Source organism: Centropristis striata, chromosome 2 (genome assembly GCF_030273125.1).
Source record: "Centropristis striata isolate RG_2023a ecotype Rhode Island chromosome 2, C.striata_1.0, whole genome shotgun sequence".
NCBI classification, from domain to species: domain Eukaryota; kingdom Metazoa; phylum Chordata; class Actinopteri; order Perciformes; family Serranidae; genus Centropristis; species Centropristis striata.
Genome location: NC_081518.1, coordinates 39703309 through 39722037, shown reverse-complemented (window position 1 = coordinate 39722037; position 18729 = coordinate 39703309). Strand labels below are relative to the sequence as shown.

General features: G+C 38.8%; 2 protein-coding genes across 4 annotated transcripts; one reads left to right on the top strand and one right to left on the bottom strand.

The window, feature by feature from the left end:
* Positions 1–852: 852 nt before the first annotated feature.
* Positions 853–5573, bottom strand: mrps11 (mitochondrial ribosomal protein S11). The gene is made up of 6 exons (XM_059355055.1): positions 5345–5573; positions 5062–5160; positions 4387–4485; positions 3590–3719; positions 2470–2535; positions 853–1035 (listed from the first exon to the last, which is right to left on the bottom strand). Exons 1-6 carry the CDS (start codon positions 5431–5433, stop codon positions 928–930), a joined length of 591 nt encoding a protein of 196 aa, XP_059211038.1. The 5' UTR covers positions 5434–5573; the 3' UTR covers positions 853–927.
* A 196-nt stretch (positions 5574–5769) lies between these two features.
* Positions 5770–11955, top strand: mrpl46 (mitochondrial ribosomal protein L46). Of its 3 annotated transcripts, XM_059353795.1 has the most exons (5): positions 5771–5994; positions 6101–6296; positions 7596–7797; positions 8123–8293; positions 11535–11954. In XM_059353795.1, exons 2-5 carry the CDS (start codon positions 6210–6212, stop codon positions 11780–11782), a joined length of 708 nt encoding a protein of 235 aa, XP_059209778.1. In that variant the 5' UTR covers positions 5771–5994; positions 6101–6209; the 3' UTR covers positions 11783–11954. The 3 variants fall into 3 exon arrangements, with proteins under 3 accessions (XP_059209771.1, XP_059209778.1, XP_059209763.1); XM_059353788.1 differs by having other exon boundaries at positions 5770–6296; positions 11538–11955; XM_059353780.1 differs by having other exon boundaries at positions 5772–6296; positions 11535–11952.
* The last annotated feature ends 6774 nt before the right edge of the window (positions 11956–18729 follow it).

The following is an 18729-nucleotide window of genomic DNA, read 5'->3' as shown; positions in this document are numbered from 1 at the left end:
AAAATTTTAAACGGATTGGCTCCAGCTTATTTGACAGAACTCATACAGGTTCACAGACCAACCAGAGCTCTGAGGTCTGCAAATGAGTCAAACCTGGATGAGCCTAAATGCTAAAAACAAAAGGCGATCGCTCTTTTGCAGTGGCTGCCCCGAAGTTGTGGAACAGTTTACAGTTTATCAAAAACTTTGGACAATTTTAAATCATCCCCTTAAAACTAATTTTTCTCCCAGGCTTTCGAACCTGTGTGAGAAGACAGTTGTTTCTGTATGTTGTATTGCACATCTCATGTAATATATTATTAGATCAAATTGTCTTTTATTTTTATTTGTGAGTTTATTGTTATTCACTTATGTATCTTGTATTGGATTGGATTTTGTTGTTGTTATTCAGTTATGTAAAGCACTTTGGTCAACCTTGGTTGTATAAAAGGTGCTCTAGAAATAAACGTGACCTTGACCTTGACCTTTATTCCTCTTAATATTTCCACCTTTATGTTCTTACAGATTATTATTGTAAGTAGTTGTGCGGTGCTGTGAGCTCAGTGTTGTCGTGCTGCTCTGACACGGCCAGCTTCGGTCCCCATGGCTACCAGCTGTGTCAAAACAGAAGACGTGTGCAGCATTGATGCAGTGAAACCTTGTGCCGTTTGTCTGCACACACAGAGTCATCGGTCTGTTTCTGCAAACACCAGTCTGCTAATGAACATCACAGAGCCTGCAGTGAAACTGAAGGTTTGTTCATGTGTCAACAGTCACAGCAGAGAACTGAGACACCTGCGTCCCGCTCATTAATAACACCATCTGCAATTATTTCCACTAATGAATTATGTAAGGTCAGCTCCGAGCCGGGGAAATGATACAACAAAACACTTTATTAACATTTTACAACCACTTCCTCCTGTCGCAGTGTATTCTGGTTGGCAGGGATCAAATCCTTCTGGCTTTGCGTGGGCGGCATCCATTGTGCGGCACGGGGGTGTTGTCTGTGATCGATACCACCTCCAGACCTCCCATTGTCAAGCCTTTGATCGCAGACTGCCCAACAGAAAAAAAAACATTCATTCATTTATTAACAAAGCTGATGGGAACAGAGCAAGATGTGTGTGGCTCCTTGAACAGCCTCAAATGATCCTCGTTATAAAAACACTGAAATCCATTAGAGGTCTTCGTTCATGCAGGGACAGCTGAATTTTTTCCTTTAAGCACAATTCACAACACACTTTTATCTTATTGTGCTTTTTTTTTAGTATTTTATTGTTTTTATTGTTTTTATTTATACCTATTTGTGTATGATTTATTCTATTTTAATAACTGTACAGCACTTTGGTCAACTGAGGTTGTTTTTAAATGTGCTCTATAAATAAACTTTGACTTGACTTGACTTGACTTGACATGCTTTCATGTGATATCCTGATTTTGCAATATGAGGTTAATTTTGTGTGGAATCAGATTAGTGTCAATATAATCAAACAAATGATGACACAAAAATATGAATTTGACAGAGAATAAAACTCACTGAAGCAAAACAAAAGTTGTCTCAATAGTAAAACTTGTTAACAAATGGTGTGTAATTGGATGAACCGCACTCTTAGATGTCTTTCGATAATACGTTGTTTTGTTTACTGTTTCCTCGACAGACTGTTGCCCTCACTGTCAGCTTCGTGGTCACGCTGCCAGCTCACTCGTTTGCACTGCCTGACTTGTTTTTTTGCAGTTCTGACACATGAAACCGCTCGCGTAGGTTGTTTTTTTTCTCCAGGGGTGCATCCCCATTAGCTACAAAAACCAAACACCTATGCGAGAGGTTTCAGGTGTCAGATGCATCCCCATTAGCTAATGGGGATGCACATTTTGGAGACAGCTCCGTGCCCCAGACATTGCTCAGTGCACAGACATACAGCATGCATAAACACAGCATTTGCAAGTTTTACTTTTAAGATGATTATTTATTCTCAAATTCTTATTTTTGTTTAATATTAAACATATTCAATGACACCAAACTTTAAAAAATATATAGCATTACTTATATAGACATATTAGGCAGAGCTGAAACAAAGAGTAATTTAGTTTCATTGATTAAGATTAACAGAACATTTGTGGATTAAGATTTTGACAACTGTGTTAAAGTGTTAAAGTCACTAAATGAGAAAAAATGTTCAAGTTTTTCTGGTTCTAGCTTTTCAGCTGTGAGTGTTCGCTGCTATAATCTGTTCTGTTAATAAGAAAGACGCTGAATTTTGAACTGCCGGTCGGACAAAACAAGCTCAGTAACAATAACGTCACCTTGAGCAACAATGAGCGATGTGCATGGTTTTCTTATACTTTATAGACGAAACAATGAAATAATCAGTTACTAAAATTCACACAGCACATTCAAGGTTGGACAATAAGATTTACGATTGAAAATTTAAGATGGTTGGAGGCCTACAGATACACTGTAACAGGTTCACAGGGTGATTTTCTCCTCACCTGACGTCCAGGACCAATTCCTTTGACCACGACACGGACATACGTCAATCCCTTCGCTGTGGCTTTCTGTTCACAGGAGATAAACAAAAGTTTAATTTGGCTGAACTCTAGTATTAAGAGACTGGACCTCACCGCACTGTACAAACACTAGTAGAAATCACCTTTATATGTATAATACTTTTAGCTGTTGCAAAACTTCAGCTGAAACTTTTTTCTGTGTTTTACTAGCCATCTACATGATTGGAACAGACTGGCATCCAAGTAAGTGGTGGATTGCTGAGCTAAAATGCTAAAATAATACCAAACATGCCAGAATTAGCTTCAAAGTTTTGGAATTTGCTGCTTTTCTCTGTCTACTGTGACAGTAAGATGATTATATAATTCAGTTTAAGCACCACAGGCTCTTATTGGCATTTCATCAATACTTCAGACATTTTCTATGCTGTGTGAGTGACTGATGATTAGCTATTTAGAAAATGAACAGGTCAATAGATCATAAAAATAACCAACCGTAGCAGCCCTTCTTGTTGTCTGTAGAATAGAATAACTTGACTTGTCTAATCTATTTGGGGACTTAGTTCCTATTAAATGTCACAATTACTGCTATATTTCTATTTTTTAACCCATTGAAGCCTGGAAAGCGGATAAGTCGTTTTGTAGTATTTCTATAAGCTCTCAAATACTTTTTGAATTTCATTTCTATCTGCTACAGAGGCTGAAAAATCTATTATTTAGTAGAAGCGTTGACACTTCTGTTGAATTTCCAGAAAAACTTCAGGTTTTAGAGGCTTATTTTAAAATTGCCCAGAGGTTTTACAGGCGTTTTAGGCTTCAATGGGTTAAATCACACGTATCTGTTCATGCGATAAAAGACAATGGTAGCACTATGATAAAGCACTTCATTTTTCTGCAGTGTGTTTACTGCAAATCAGTGTGATGTTAACCTTGTTGGCCTGCAGCCTTCATAAATCAGGCTGATATAAAGTCTAATGTCTCTGATGTAAATAAGCCGCCCTCTCGGAGGACTGTGACAAACATTTAATATAAATAAATTACATGTAACAGAGTAGAGAAGCAGGATGTGGTCTTCACTAGTACTGAGTAACATATGAGTACGTACTGCAGCAGCAGAGAGGCCTGCAGTCTGAGCAGCGATGGGCGTTGACTTCTTGATATTCTTGAAGCCCTCTGTTCCGCAGGACGTCCTGACCAGCGACTGTCCTGAGCTCTCTGTCAGCTGGACGTGTGTGCTGGGACAGAAGAGGACAGTTTACTGACACAATGACTCACAGTGATTATTGTTAATAGTGAGAAATACATATATCACACACTGCTGCACTGATGACAAGTTATATGTTCCTCATAACAGGTTTGACTACATCACGTCTTAGCTAATAAGTAAAGAAAATATTCATCAACTCTGCAGGGGTCTGCTTCACTCGATTTAGGAGTCCTCTCTTATTTTTATTTATGGAATATTTATGTATTTATAGACATAAAATGGTCAAAACAAAGAGACGATGGTTGATACTGTTTGTAAATATCACTAACAAATTACAGTAGAAGTAAAGTTGGATAGGTTCAGCACATATCCAAACAAGAGGAGAAAAGACAGACGAACCGAAGCACAGGCATGCACGCACACAGAGAAAAACTAACAAATAAAAAGCATATACACGTATATAAGCTATGATGTGTTAGCTGGGACAAGGTTTGGGTGTGGTTGTGCTGAGTCTACATAAAGGTGTATATGTTATTATTGTAATGCAGCAATCAGTGATGTTAGTAGTTGAACTTGTGTCTGACAGGTCAGTATTTTTGCAGTCAAAAAAGTCTATTCAGTTCCCATCTGGGATGCAGTGACTAATGATCTTAGTGACACTTGATTTATTATGACTTTTGCAGGTTTTCACTTACTTGTTGTATGTGGCTTTAATGTGAACGATTGGTAACTCCTCAAACTTCTTCCCACCCCATCTTAGTGGACTGTCCTGGCCTGGCAGTGGAGGCACCACGCTGAAGGATAAAATCCAGGGTTAATACCTCACCAACATTATGACGTTTCCAAACCAAACTAAACATGGTCTACGCTCTCAAGATATTGTACAGATGCTGGTGCCAAGAGTGAGAACTGAGTTAGGTAAGAAAGCTTTTAGTTACGCCGCCCCTTTATCATGGAACAATCTGCAAAATTAATTGAAATTGTCTGAGCTGATCACAATTGGTGAATTTAAATCGATTCTAAAGGATAAAGAAAGAATTTCTCTTGGTCAGTGTGACTGCTCATTATAAGTCTCTACTGAGGCTCCTTCAGTGTTGTTGTGATGGCTGTATTTGTATTTAATTGTTTATGTTAACTGTGTTTAAATGTTGTAACTTGTCACTTTTATGCTGCTTTCTTGGCCAGGTCTCTCTTGGAAAAGAGATTTTTTTTTTAATCTCAAAGATACTTTCACCTGGTTAAATAAAGGATATATGTATATATGATGCTGCAGGAAGATGTGCTTCGTTTTAGTAGGCAAACACCTATGTAAAAGGGAAACTAAAAAAGATGTCAGTAGACAGACATGTACAGGAGTGGCGTTGTCTGACCTGAAGTCAGAGGATCTCTTTGAGGCACTGATGGGTGCTGCGGTCTCCTCAAGTACGTCAGCACTGCTACATAGGGTCCGCAACCCTATGCTTCCACACCTATAAACACATAAGTTCATTCATTTGATTGTCAATTCACTTATTCATTCATTCATTCACTAGTGTCATCTTGACACCTTATACAATTAAATACATGATGCATTACGTTCAGCATGCATGATTCCATCAGAACTAGCCGTAAGCTAACAAGCATGCTAGTAAACTATAGCCACACAACACTTACAGAGAGCTTCCACTTGTATTTGGAGAGACAGCCAGCCGTCGACATACGTTACTCACAGAACTAACTAATATACAATTTAATTTATACATGTTTGATACGTTTAAAATGTAATTCTCTGTAAGACATCAAGCAACATTACACACAACAAATGTGACATTGAACGTACTAGAAGTCCAGACCAAGTCTTTATTTTTAGAGGGGTGGAAAGGTCACAACAACAATATTATTACTATTACAAATACAAGTATCACTTGTAAAATTGATTTAGAAATGTCAAAATTATACTAATAGATTTTAGAATCAATTTATTTACGACCCTAAATGCATTTTGTTCTTGTTTCAATTTATATTAATATACTTCTCCCCAACTTTCATCTGAATAGAACGTTCCGTTTTCTGCATAGGATTGTGGGTAACAATGCTGCATTCATGTACTGCATAAATCGTCGTAAATATGGAACTCCCATGGTGACTAATCGCTTGAAGCACTCAAATAGCAGTCAATCTGCCTCGTGTTTTAGAGAAACGAAAAGAAAACACTTCACATCGGGCACTTGGGTTATTTTTAAATATTATATCCTGCTTTCACCAAGGGAGCGACGCGGTTGAAAGTTCCCTCTCCCAGACTGTTTTCATGAGTAGAGGTCACCGTCAGTATTTTCTTCATATACATTGAAGGTAGCAGAAATCAATGGCGGCGCCCTGTAGAAGGATGGCGAGTCGGTCTGTCCTACAGTTTCTGTCTTGTTTTAGCAGGACAGCGGCCGGGAACTCAGGCTTCCGGCAGCTTTCCAGTACCGGAGTCTGTCGCGCGTCTGTGCAGGTACAAAGTGTGACAGAAAAAGGCCGTTCTCCGTGGACTCTGATGGCAGCCGTGTGTCTGCAGCGGCTCCCGGTCGTGTCCGCGGACTACAGCCCGATCGAGAGGCGCTTCCTTGAGATGCAGCAGCAGGTGAGCACGGAGAGGTGTAAACAGTGGGGCAGACACCAGACAAATGATCTGGTATCTATGCTGTACAACACGTGATTAAATACTGAAAAGGCAGCGACTTTATTTAGTGAAAACTACCCAAACAGCATGTGACCATGATGCAAACACGTCTGTCTATCTTCCTTCTCTTAATGGGTCACAGAAGCCAGTGTAACACCTGGTTTCCTTTTCATAACGTGGCTTGTGCAAGATAACCTTTTCTGAAACTGATTTAAACCCTCTGTTTTTGTGGGGAAGTATTTTATTTCAGCATATTGTAATTAATCACCTAAGATTACTAAACAGTCTTTTCAATACATAGAGTTAATACATGATTTGGCAATTTGTAATTTCAATGTGAATCCAGTCTCTGATGGGACTCCTCACTCTCCATGAACAACTGAGGTCTGCTGCTATTACCAGGACAAACAATTTGGGAATCTGTGCATTCTGGAGAGAGAAAACCATCAAGCAAAAACCGATGTACATCTTAAAATCAAACAATTAATCAGATTTATTTATTTATATTGAGACTACACAGTTTAGAATAAATATAGAATTGTAAATGTATTTGATTGATGTTATTATTGGGATATGATTCACAATGATAATTTACAGAATGATAACTTATGCATCAATCTTGTCATTATCATTGAAATATATATTAAAATTATCATGGTGTGATTGCTCAAGGACAAGATTTTTTCTTAAGTCTAAAGAATATGATTTGTAGCCCGGGACATCTTTGCCGCACGACAACATTTAATGCAGAAAGGTGTTTTGTAACATATTTTGCCTTTAACCTTTGCCTTTAATTGCTCATCCTGCAATTTGCATATTGCACTAGTCCATTTTGTGATTTCAGTAAAATTTCAATTAATTGTGCAGCCTTAATTTGAATCCTTTCTAACCATCTCCTGAAATACGAAGTCGTACTGAATGAATAATAAAAAGGCAAACATTTTTGGCAGTCTCAAACTTTGAAAAAAGTTTTGTCAGACTACCATAGAGTTAGTATAGTTATTTAGAATTATCATTAAAAATATTCTGTCCATATTACTTTGTGCTTCTACGCATTTTTGCAGCTGTGGACTTATATTTGTTACCCCAGCTGTAGAATAACGTTTAGCTGCAGAAGCACATGAGGTAGATGACAGTCACATTGCTCCACTGTAATCATCGGATGACAACCAGCAACTATTTCCAAATTGTGTCAGTAAATAGAGGTCTGCAAAGTGTCCTGGAGTTTGAGATGGAGACCTGCTCTGGCTTCATTTTTAGTTGGAGTTTGAGAAAAGCGTACTGGGCGACCACGAGCTGCGGCTGCTGCAGGATGCTGACAGGATGAGTCGTAAGCAGTCGGGAAACTATGACTCTGATGAAGAGGACGAGCTCGGGGACCAGGACATCGTATTGGCTCAGGACCTGGAAGACTCCTGGGAGCAGAAGATGAATAGCTTCCAGCTGGCGCCGAGGATCTCAGGTCAGTTTAGGGAATGGAGAAGTGGTGTAAATCAGAATAACACAATATGAAAATCTACTTCAATGTTACAGCTCCAATTAATAATCAAGTGAAACATAATTAAAAAGTTTAGATAAAAGTAAATTACCAGGGAGGAAAGAGACTTGTATTACTTTTTCTGCAGGATTCTAATTTTTTTTTGACATTCAGGAAATCTATTCGCTCCAGCAGTCCCAATTTGCATTTTATTCCCCGTGACATTTCCAAAGTTTGTGTAAATTTCGCTCCACAGTCACGGAGAGATGTAGCTGTTGTGAGGCAGCTGACGGTCCTGTCTCTTGTTTAGCTGATGTAGATAAGGACTTGACCTCATTGGAGCGCTGCCTGACCGACAAGCTGCTTCTTCTGGCCAAGCAGCAGGTCGGGGGTGAGAAGCTGTGGCTGCTGCCTCAGGCTCAGTGGCAGGAAGGAGAAACACTCCGGCAGACTGCAGAGAGAGCTCTGGCTTCCCTGCCAGGTAACATACACACAAGTTTTTAAAGGCTGGCACAATCAATAAGTGGCAGATATTCATACCACTGTTTTTATACCCTCTAAATTAGTACTTTAATCATGTACATCACAGTAATAATGGCACTGAAACCACTTTTAATTCATCAAATCAAATCAAACTTTATTTATATAGCGCTTTTCATACATAAAAATGCAACACAAAGTGCTTTACAAAAAATAAGAATAAAAACTGACAATAAAAATGACAAAACCCACCCCTCCCTCCCCCACATACACATCTGTAAGTATACATACACAAACATGCACACACACACATTTAGTCATGCACGCACACAAACACACACTCAGACTCACACACAGCACATATTGATTGACAGTGTAGAGATTCATTATTGTTTAATGCAACTCATTGAGACCCACCATTAACTGACTTTGAAATGTAGTCTGTTTGTCAATAAATTACTATAAAAATATTAGACAAGTAGACAGCACTGGTCAATATCAAAAATGAAAAGTCGCCATTTACAGAGTTTTTATGTGGTTACACGATCATCTTTTTAATCAACCCTTCGCTAAGTCCCGCCCTACACACACATAGACTGGCCAATCATAGCAAAGCCAGCTCTGGCCAGGGTGCTGTAATCAGAACACAAATGCAAATATGTTTGTATAATATTATCTTATCAAGAAGTTTGTAGCTTTCCATGTAAAACTGTATGAGTGCAATTTCCTTTATTTATTTATTTACATTTACTGTACGTCAGTGCATTATGAGGAACTGATTATCATGCTGCAAAAATATGTTATGTACAGTACAGGCCAAAAGTTTGGACACACCTTCTCATTCAATGCGTTTTTCTTTATTTTCACGACTATTTACATTGTAGATTCTCACTGAAGGCATCAAAACTATGAATGAACACATATGGAATTATGTACTTAACAAAAAAAGTGTGAAATAACTGAAAACATGTCTTGTATTTTAGATTCCACAAAGTAGCCACCCTTTGCTTACTAGAATATAAGACATGTTTTCAGTTATTTCACACTTTTTTGTACATAATTCCACATGTGTTCATTAATGGTTTTGATGAATTTACAATGTCAATAGTCAAGAAAATAAAGGAAACACATTGAATGAGAAGGTGTGTCCAAACTTTTGGCCTGTACTGTATTTCAATTATCAATGCACTAATGATACTTAAAGAGGTAGTTCAGATGTTTTGAAGTGGGGTTGTATGAGGTACTTATCCGTAGTCAGTGTATTACAGTAGAGGGCTGTTGGCATGTTCCCAGTTTGGAGAAACAGTACTGACACGGACTCTAAGTACAGCTGTGGACAGGTGAAGCAGCCAAACCTATTTTAGCCACCTAAAAAAAAAATCTAAACCAGTTCAGAGTTTCCTCCAGGAAAGTTGTGGCAAGTGTCTTTTGACCGGAGGCCCATGAGGGTTAGCCAAGTATCTTCTTTTAGGAGGGCCTAAAAAATGATAACTAATAACAGAATCACAGACAGAACCATGGAGGATCAGGTACTGACAAATTGGCTACAAGCTAAGGTAACGTTTGCCTATGGAAGTTGGAAATGTGGGCGTTAAGCACACTGATCTCACACCTGCTGTTTTTCTCCGGTGTTTTCTTCGGTATGTTTTAACCAACAGATATTTCTGATGATCTTTCTAACCATTATATCTATGTTTCAAACGTAGCTGCCCCTGGCTCGTAGCCCACTGGTGGAAACCCTGCAGTTTAGCACTATATTTTTAGAATATTTTAACGCTTTACATTAGTGTCAGACAGCGCTTTCTGTCTGGGAGCTGAAGCTGTTATCTATGCAGACATCAAAGCCACCACACTCCTTTGAAAAAAACAGTAATTTTTCATTCGCAGAACACAGGAGTTTCTGGTCTACTGCTGTCTACTGTCGACATCACACTGATTTGGATAAATACCTCATATAACCCCACTTAAAAAAAAATCCAAACTAAAATCACTATTGACAGACTTGCTACGTTATGATGGATAATGTGCTTTATTCTCATCTTTACTACAAGAGCACTGTTGTTTACTGCCTCACCTTTAATTCACAGTCAATTCTACATCTTTTTAGGAAAAAAATAACCATAAATAAAAGGATATTAAAGAGTGAGGAGGGCATGCGGATAATGGTTAAAATGTATCTCAATTAACCTCGAAGCTTCTGCTCACGGCAGAATATAAGGTACTATCAACATCCTTAATATCATCTGTTATAGGCTGTATTATTGTCTACACACTCCATTTGCTGCATTATTACTGTATCTACATCCTAATCTCTTTAGCTGTAATGACCCAGTTTTATCCTCAGGATCATTAAAGTTTGATGTGATCTTATCTAAAATAGCTGCGCGGTACTTGCAGTACAATCATCCATATTAACCACAACAAGGGGATCAAGCCGTTCATAAATCTCCCAACCAACAATTCATTTATTCATGCAGCATTTTACCAAAGCAGTTGGTTTCAAGTTGTCACATCCACTTAGACCTCCACTGATGTCGGCTGCAGATGAGGCTTCAGCTCGTAGATCTGCGACAGTCGGCAAATGACAGGAGGGAAGTTTGGGGTCACAGCTGGTAACACATGGAACAAATGTTTCAGTGACCCTGTAACGATCCCCCACACTAGATATGTGACATTAGCTGTAAAACCGGCTTTTTTTCTTATTTTTCCCCTTTCTGCGCATCCCACGGAAATCAAGCCTTTTAGCTCTTAAGCATTTAAATAAAGTGATTGAGTATGTTAAACTGTTTCACAACACCGCTCATGAACTATTAATGTGCCAACTCCATCAATCACTCCCCATTAAGACTTTCCACTTGACATTAACATGTGCCATTTTGTGGAGGGTTTTATTTAAAGTGCCTCACAGTAGCACGAGTCAATTCATTTTTAATATAGCCGGACTCAGTGGGAGTTGAATGTCTAACATGGTCGTGTTGTCGCTTCACTCTGCATGTTGAGCCAACTGGGAGCATGTGATTCAGACAACATGAAATTAGATTAAAACTTAATTGAGAGAAGTGTGTTGTTGTCACTGCGGAGAATGAGGAACAGAGTAGAAGGTTAATAATACACTTAATTATAAACTAAATACGGGCAGCATCTTGTGATCTGTACCGCTGCGTAAAACTTCAGAACATCTGCACATTAACTCACCTTTCGTCTCCAGCTGAATGAACTCGCACCCTGTTTTCTTCCTGCAGCAGCTGGTTTCAAGGCGACTTTCCTTGGCAACGCCCCCTGCGGAGTATACAAGTACAAACTGCCTAAAGCTGTTCGGACGGAGAGCTCGGTCGGAGCAAAGGTGTTCTTCTTCAAAGCCATTCTGTCAGACAGCGGTCCCCCCGCAGCTCCAAATGCTCCTTTCCTTTGGGTGAAGAAAAATGAACTGCAGCACTACCTGAAGCCAGCGTATAAGATGAAGGTCGACCGCTTCATCCTCGGCCTGTGACGCCCAAACACAGAACAGGGACGCTGACTTACAGGACGATATTTATGAGGCCCAGAAAGTTACCCTTGTCTCTTATGTGACGTCTTACAGCAAAAAATGTCCATCATTCAATATATGTATTGTATAAATAAATTGTTTTTCCACACAAACTGTGTGGGGTTCAGATTTCACCTACACCGTCCATGACTAAATTATATCTACAGCGCTATGTATATAACCTTTTCGAAATTATCTTACAGTTTGTTCTCAACTTTTGACCTATGAGTCAAAATACTTGGAGGTTTTCTAATAGGAAAAATGACTTCTAGCAAAGTGTGATTCTTAAATAGTAAGTGCACTGTAATTATCTTTAGATAATACCGTGCCTGAAGCACTGAATGACCCTATAGCAAGCCTCAAAGGATGACAAGCTGCTTCATGTGCAGTGCACCTTTGTTGCGTTCCAAGTTTGTGTGATGTTGCATGCACTATGCAAACAGAATGGACAGCATAACATTGTGTGTGAGCTTTGACCCTCTTGTTCATATATGCCGCACAGAGACTTGTGTGTCATAGCACTACGATATACATCATGTGGGTGCATTCCAATACTCATACTACCATACTATTCTACTATGCCAGAAAAAGATTTAGTATGTCCCGTTACATAGTGTGTTAAATGCAGTATGCCAAAAATACCAGTTTGTTCTTCTGCATCTGGCATTATGATGTAGTATGGCCCACTTATATGCATACTGCATGCAACAGTATGCACTTTGTGCAGAGCAGCTGCAGCACGTACTACTAGTTAACATGAAGTTCCCCACAATGCCCTCCAAGACCAGGTACTGAAATCAGAAGGTGACAAGCTGCATCACAGCGTCATGCAAACCTTGTCATGATTAAGAGTACCCATCATGCATTGTGTCAAAAACTTCAATAGACTGAAACATGCAAGAGGAGAGCTTTTTTATTGGATGATTCCCTGACAGTTATGTATGCAATGTCTATCTGCTACTTAGACTGTCATGATATACCAAAAAAGTGAAATATTGACATGTTAATAATACCGGGCTTGCTTTGCAGTTATGGTTATGGTTTCTCCATCTCTCTCCACTAATTTTCTGTGTAATTAATTTACCAAAAATATGGCAAAATGCACTACTCTGAAAATTCTTGCGATAATATATTTGTGAATTCCTTTGAAAATTGTAAAAATCTTAAATGGGCTAAAGAAGGATATAGTAACATTTAGCAGGAGAACCATCCGTGAAGGTCCAATAAAATATTTCATGTATAAATGCCTCTGATTTTCTGAAACGGAGGCGTTTATTTGAACATTGGATTGTATTCATCAGTGATAAATTCAGAGCATATCAGGACGTTCTCCAGGAAAAATGATTATGAGCTAAAACAACTCATATTAAGTTAGAGGAGCAGGTGTCTTGCTGAAAGTGTTTTGGTTTTTGTAGAAGTGCAGCAGTTAATGAGTACACATCGAGCACTAAAAAAACAAATGTTTTTGCTGCGCCCACTTAATCCTGAACTGTGTGGGCCTGGCAGGTCTGCTGGAGATGAACTGTTGAGCTCCAGTAGCCGGCATGTTCTCAATGTCTAACAGTAGATGGCAGTATTTGCACATCAGCCACAGAGGAGCACTGTGGGAAGCTGTGTAATTATGCCTGTGTGGTGACCTCAGAGGGGGACTGCAGAGAGAGCTTTTCTGATCAACTTGGCTTCCTTTTACTCATACTGAAAATATCCATCATAGCAGGCAAATGTTCCTCTGAAAAATCTACGATAATTCGTCTTAGGTAATGCTGATGTTCCCGACCCAGTCTCTCCGATCAGCCCGTTCTTTCTATTTGTGTCTGCTAGGACAAAGAGTTATTAATGTTGTAGACACTGGCATTAGATTTTTTCCATCCTTATTTTCAGGGTTTGTTGAAAGCCTGTGGACTGAGCTGTTTGTCAGATTGGCTGAGTGCGATGCAGCCCTGCTCTGTCAGTTGACATGTGAAGGTCAGTGCGAGCTAATAAAGGCCATTTCTAACTGTTAGACGCTTTGGTTTGCACACAAAACCAGAGCTTGCTCTTCTGCCGGCCAGCAGTGGCCTCTTGCTGCCCTCCTGCTGCCCTCTATCCGGTTCTGGTACCAGACGTCAAATCAAGGTGTAATCACAGGTACAAAAAGAGCAGCTGTCCCTGCTTTCATCTCCGAGGGGAGTCTGATGAAAGTGTTTTTACCCAGTTTACAGTGAAAAGGCCTAAGAGGTTAGAGAAATTGGCTTGGGATCAGAAGGTTGCCAGTGTGAATTCTGCAACCATCAGGGAGCTGTACGTAACCAGATGTCTCTCTAGTGTCCATGGAAAACATGTCAAGGTGTCTCTGAGAAAGGCACTTAACAACTTGCTCTTGTTTAACTGCTCAGTGGAAAACAAGAGAAAATTGGATGTTCGGCAACTCATCGCTTGAATAAATAAACGTTAAAGTGGCATTTTACCAATTAAAATTAAAGTAAATGTAATAGTCATGGGGAGTGCTATTTGACTGTAAAATTAGTTATAAAATGTCTTTGGGGGAGCCAAAGTCTCAGAAACTGATCCTGATAACGCTATAAGGGAGGGTCAAGCACACACTATCAAGTTGCATTATGGGACTTGTAGACTAATGACTAACATTTTGAAAAGTTCTCTGAAAGTGTTATGATAAACCCCTTGAGTAGCCTACTTTTAAAAACGTTTTTGAAAGGAAGAGTTCTTTGTCTAACCCCCTTAATATTATCTGTCACTTGTAGTTAAAGGTGTACTTCAGTAATATAATGTACACTTTAATATAGTCGGGGGACTTGGAAGCGACACTTTACATTACATTTAGTCCCTATTGTGGGTCAAGCACCAAAAAATAATAGATCCTACATTTCCCATAATACAACTGCCTGGTAAATGCCCACATCTTCCAACATCCATGGCCAAAGTTGAAATACAGGCATTTCATTACAAACTTTTAGTCTCCAAACCAAAGCTGAGATGATGACATTGCTACATCAGCTATTCTCAACCTTGGGGTCGGGACCCCAATTGGGGTCGCAAGATGATTTCTGGGGGTCACCAAATCATTTTGGAAGTCAGCTCTGTCTCCACTGTGATAAAGTGTTCATGTGTTTTAGTCTTTTTGGTCATTTAATGTCTTTTTTTGGTCATTTTGTGTTTTGTTTTTTTGTCATTTTGTGTATGTTATGGTCATTTTGTGTCTTTTTTTTGTCATTTTGTGTCTTTTTTTGGTCATTTTGTGTCTTTTTTGGTCAATTTGTGTCTTTTTTTTGTTATTTTGTGTCCTTTTTTGGTCATTTTGTGTCTTTTCTGGTCATTTTCTGGCTTTTTTCGGTCATTTTTTGTCTTTTTTGATCATTTTGTGGTCAATTTGTGTCTTTTTTGGTCATTATGTTTCCTTTTTTTGGTCGTTTTGTTTCTTTTTTGGGTGATCTGAACTGTGCGTGTGAGATTCTGTTCAGTGAACGTGGGTCGCAGACAACATGCATGTTAAATTGGGGGTCGCAACTCAAAAAGGTTGAGAACTACTGTGCTACATGACATCACCAGGGTTACTTTACAACATTTCTTACAGGATGAGTTGTATTCTTCATGAATACACTGAGATGAGTTTACCATTGATGAAGAAATAAAGTCAAATGTTTTTCTTGTCTATTAGAAAAATCCATTCATTTCTGACAGTCTGAAGATACAATTGTATGTCTGTACAGTCCAAGTCAATGGCGGTTCTACACAGGGGCCTCCAGGGGCCACTGCCCCTGTGAAGAAGCCCTTGGCCCCTGTTGTGGCCCCTGTGTCAAATTAATAATAAAATAACGGAACTCTTCTTCCCTATTTTTCTGTTAAAACAATATCTCATTGTACACAAAATGAACCCAGAATGTGTACATTGTACAATAGTTTAATTGTGCAATAGAAGCTTTCAAAATAAAAGAAAGTAATTGTGCACAAAAATTATAAATGTCATTGATCTGATCCAACCTTCTGAGATGAGGCACGGGAGCGTTTACGGAATGAGTGCTTCTACTGGTGACAGGAGATCAACACATCCTCATACCTAAATGTAAGGTTTAGGCATCAAAATAACTTGAATCGATTAAGGAAAAAGTCATGATTTGTGTTAAAATAATTATGTTGACGTAGTAGAGCAATACATACTTACTTTTATAGAGTCCTAATAAGATAGTGGTGTCCAAATTAAGGTTGTGTCTACAAGGTAGGTCAATAAATAAGAAACTCTCACATGATGCTTAGTAAGGCATTGACCTTGAATGGTTAAGGTGAGAATAAGTCATGAGGTAGAGAGTCCTGCAAGAGTGTTAGCCAATCTGGGGTTACCTTCTAGACTCGACTCCAAATAAAGTTTCATGAATCATTACTTGTTTTTTTTTTGTTTTTTTTTAAACTTTGTTAAGTTTTTTCACAATAAAACACAGACATACAGGAACACTCAGAACAGAATCCCCACCCCCAGAAAGCGAAAACAAATAAATATATAGATATTTATTTGTTTTTGTTGACCTCACTAGATGGGACTCTTGGTTTATAGAAAAAGACTCAAAGAATGGCAATTCAGTGTGTTTTCAAACCTTTGTTGAGTGTCATCTAGTGTGCTCATAAAATAAATAAAATGCTTCATGAAACTTCTTTTGGCCATCACTGCGTGTACAAATTGGTTTTGGACAGTCTTGTACAGTCAGTTTTATTAGTTTGCTCTCTGAGTTTTCCCCTCTCTAAGATCAACTGTCATGTATCATACAAGGTTACAGACCTGTCCATGCTAAAACACCTGAACAGGTCGGGACAGGTGGAGGTGGAAGATCACGGCTTCACTTGAGTAAAGTATCTCACCTCCCCTTCCTGCCAGAGTCTGGCCCCACAGGCCACCACTTCATCCAATTAGATAGCACCAGGATAACAAATGTCAAAGGAAAGGTCTTGCTTTTTTTCGCCACTGAAAAGGGTAAAAGAGAGACTGTAAATGGCGAGGAAGAGTTTTGGAGGTGGCTGATGGCTGCTTTTCACGACACTCTGCTGGAAACGGTTGCACATAGAGTGGAAGATGTTACCACCCCTCCACTGTCACATTCACACTGGCCTCGTTCTCACTGGGGATTTCAGAATGATTTTAAAGCAGCCGCTGAATTTTTTAACCTTATTCTTGTGATCCTTTGAAGTTCAACGCAATGAGTGAGGCACTGCCAGGCTGTGGGGCTCAGCTCCATTAGGATGTCCGCTGCTAATAATAGTACTCTCATTTATGGCACTGTTGGGCACAATCAGCGGTACAGGTTTCCACCAAATGGTAATCTGGACCTCCCTCACAGTCACATTGTTGGTCGATGCAGCTTTATATCCATATATTGCACCATTCTTACATCAATATTTTGAAAATATAATGCACATTTTGGCAGAAGTTTGGCCAGCTTTAAAATTAGGCTACGTTAACATACAACAAAATATTGTCAGTTATGTTTCAAGGGTAACATATAGTCATGGAAATATGATTAGACCACCCTTTGTTTTTTTCAATTTCTTGTTCATTTTAATGCCTGGTACATCTTAAGGTACATTTGTTTGGACAAATATAATGATAACAACAAAAATAGCTCGTAAGAGTTTAATTTGAGCTGATATCTGGCCATTTTCTATTGATTTCTTGATAATGATTTTGGTTATTATCAAGAAAATCATGGAAAATGGCCAGATATCAGCTCTTAAATTAACACTCTGAAATCTTCGGCTATTATGTCTGTTAAAAAATCTGTTAAAAATCTTCACCATGCCATGTTGGTATCAGTTTTTTCAGCGTTACCTCACCTATATGTCCTGATAATACATTTTTAACTTTGACTTACTTGATCAAAATGTTGAACCCAAAAGAAACAAAGGAAACAAAAATAAAATCTGATCTTGAAAATTATATTTCAAAACACAGAATTTTAAATATTGTAAATATGAATACAGGTTGCAAATATAACATATAACAGGCAAAATGAGGATAATATCTAGTTCAATATTTTATACTAAATATATTTGACAATATCTCCAGTTTTACTTGGCCGAATATCATCAAAAAAAAAATCTGGCATGGAGTTTCAAGCCAGATCAGAGGGAAGCTGATTGACAAGACTCAATATTGCTTCATTTTTATGTCTTCACGTCATGAAGAAGTAATATGCAGGTGTTTTCATGGACTCCAGAGGGCTAAACTCTTATGAGCTATTTTTGTTGCTATCATTATATTTTTCCAAACAGACCTTCTTTGTACTAGATATTAAAATGAACAAGAATTTGAAGAAAACAATGGTGTGATATTTTTTTCAATGACTGTATATTTTGTTGTTGATGAATCACAAATGCATTTTAATCAAAGCTCACAAGACCGTCACTGCCTTTTTTTGCTGTAGTTTAATTTTATTTTTAAAAATGTATTCATCATTTTTAGGAGCCAGGATTGATTTGGCAGTTCAGTGAGAATGGGCTCAGAGCAAAAGAGCACACAGTCAAACTTCTCCACTCTGACCTGTCAGTGTCATCTGTGGTTATAAATAAAGGCTGACTCCAGAAGACAGCAGCCAGCTGTAGTAAACAGGGCAGCTCTGTGTGGAGCCAACCTGACTTAGTGAAAATAAAGGAGTGCCCCCCACCCCCTTCCCCTCATCAACTGTGCTTACACACTGCAACCTTTTTAAAAATTTTTATGCAAATCTATGACTAGGAGGGATGTAAACAGGCCACTCGTCCACAGAAGCTTCCATTTGATAAAGAAGCTTATTAAAACTCTTTATGTAATACACAATAACACACAGGTAAAAGAGTGTGGCTCAGAGCAGGGCTTCTGGATCCGGAGCCGGACCACCTTAAGCGCCTTAGTTCCACTCTCCCAGCATGCAATGCTACCAGCACCGCGC

Excerpts from the sequence above, each read along its gene's own strand:
- mrpl46 (XM_059353780.1), top strand. The coding sequence starts at position 6,036 with ATGGCGGCGCCCTGTAGAAGGATGGCGAGTCGGTCTGTCCTACAGTTT. Across the intron at positions 7,798-8,122 it reads GCTGGCGCCGAGGATCTCAG|CTGATGTAGATAAGGACTTG; the intron begins GTCAGTTTAGGG and ends TCTCTTGTTTAG. Across the intron at positions 8,294-11,534 it reads AGCTCTGGCTTCCCTGCCAG|CAGCTGGTTTCAAGGCGACT; the intron begins GTAACATACACA and ends TTCTTCCTGCAG.
- mrps11 (XM_059355055.1), bottom strand. The coding sequence starts at position 5,433 with ATGTATAAATTAAATTGTATATTAGTTAGTTCTGTGAGTAACGTATGT. Across the intron at positions 4,486-5,061 it reads AAGAGATCCTCTGACTTCAG|CGTGGTGCCTCCACTGCCAG; the intron begins GTCAGACAACGC and ends TTTATCCTTCAG. Across the intron at positions 1,036-2,469 it reads GAATTGGTCCTGGACGTCAG|TCTGCGATCAAAGGCTTGAC; the intron begins GTGAGGAGAAAA and ends TCTGTTGGGCAG.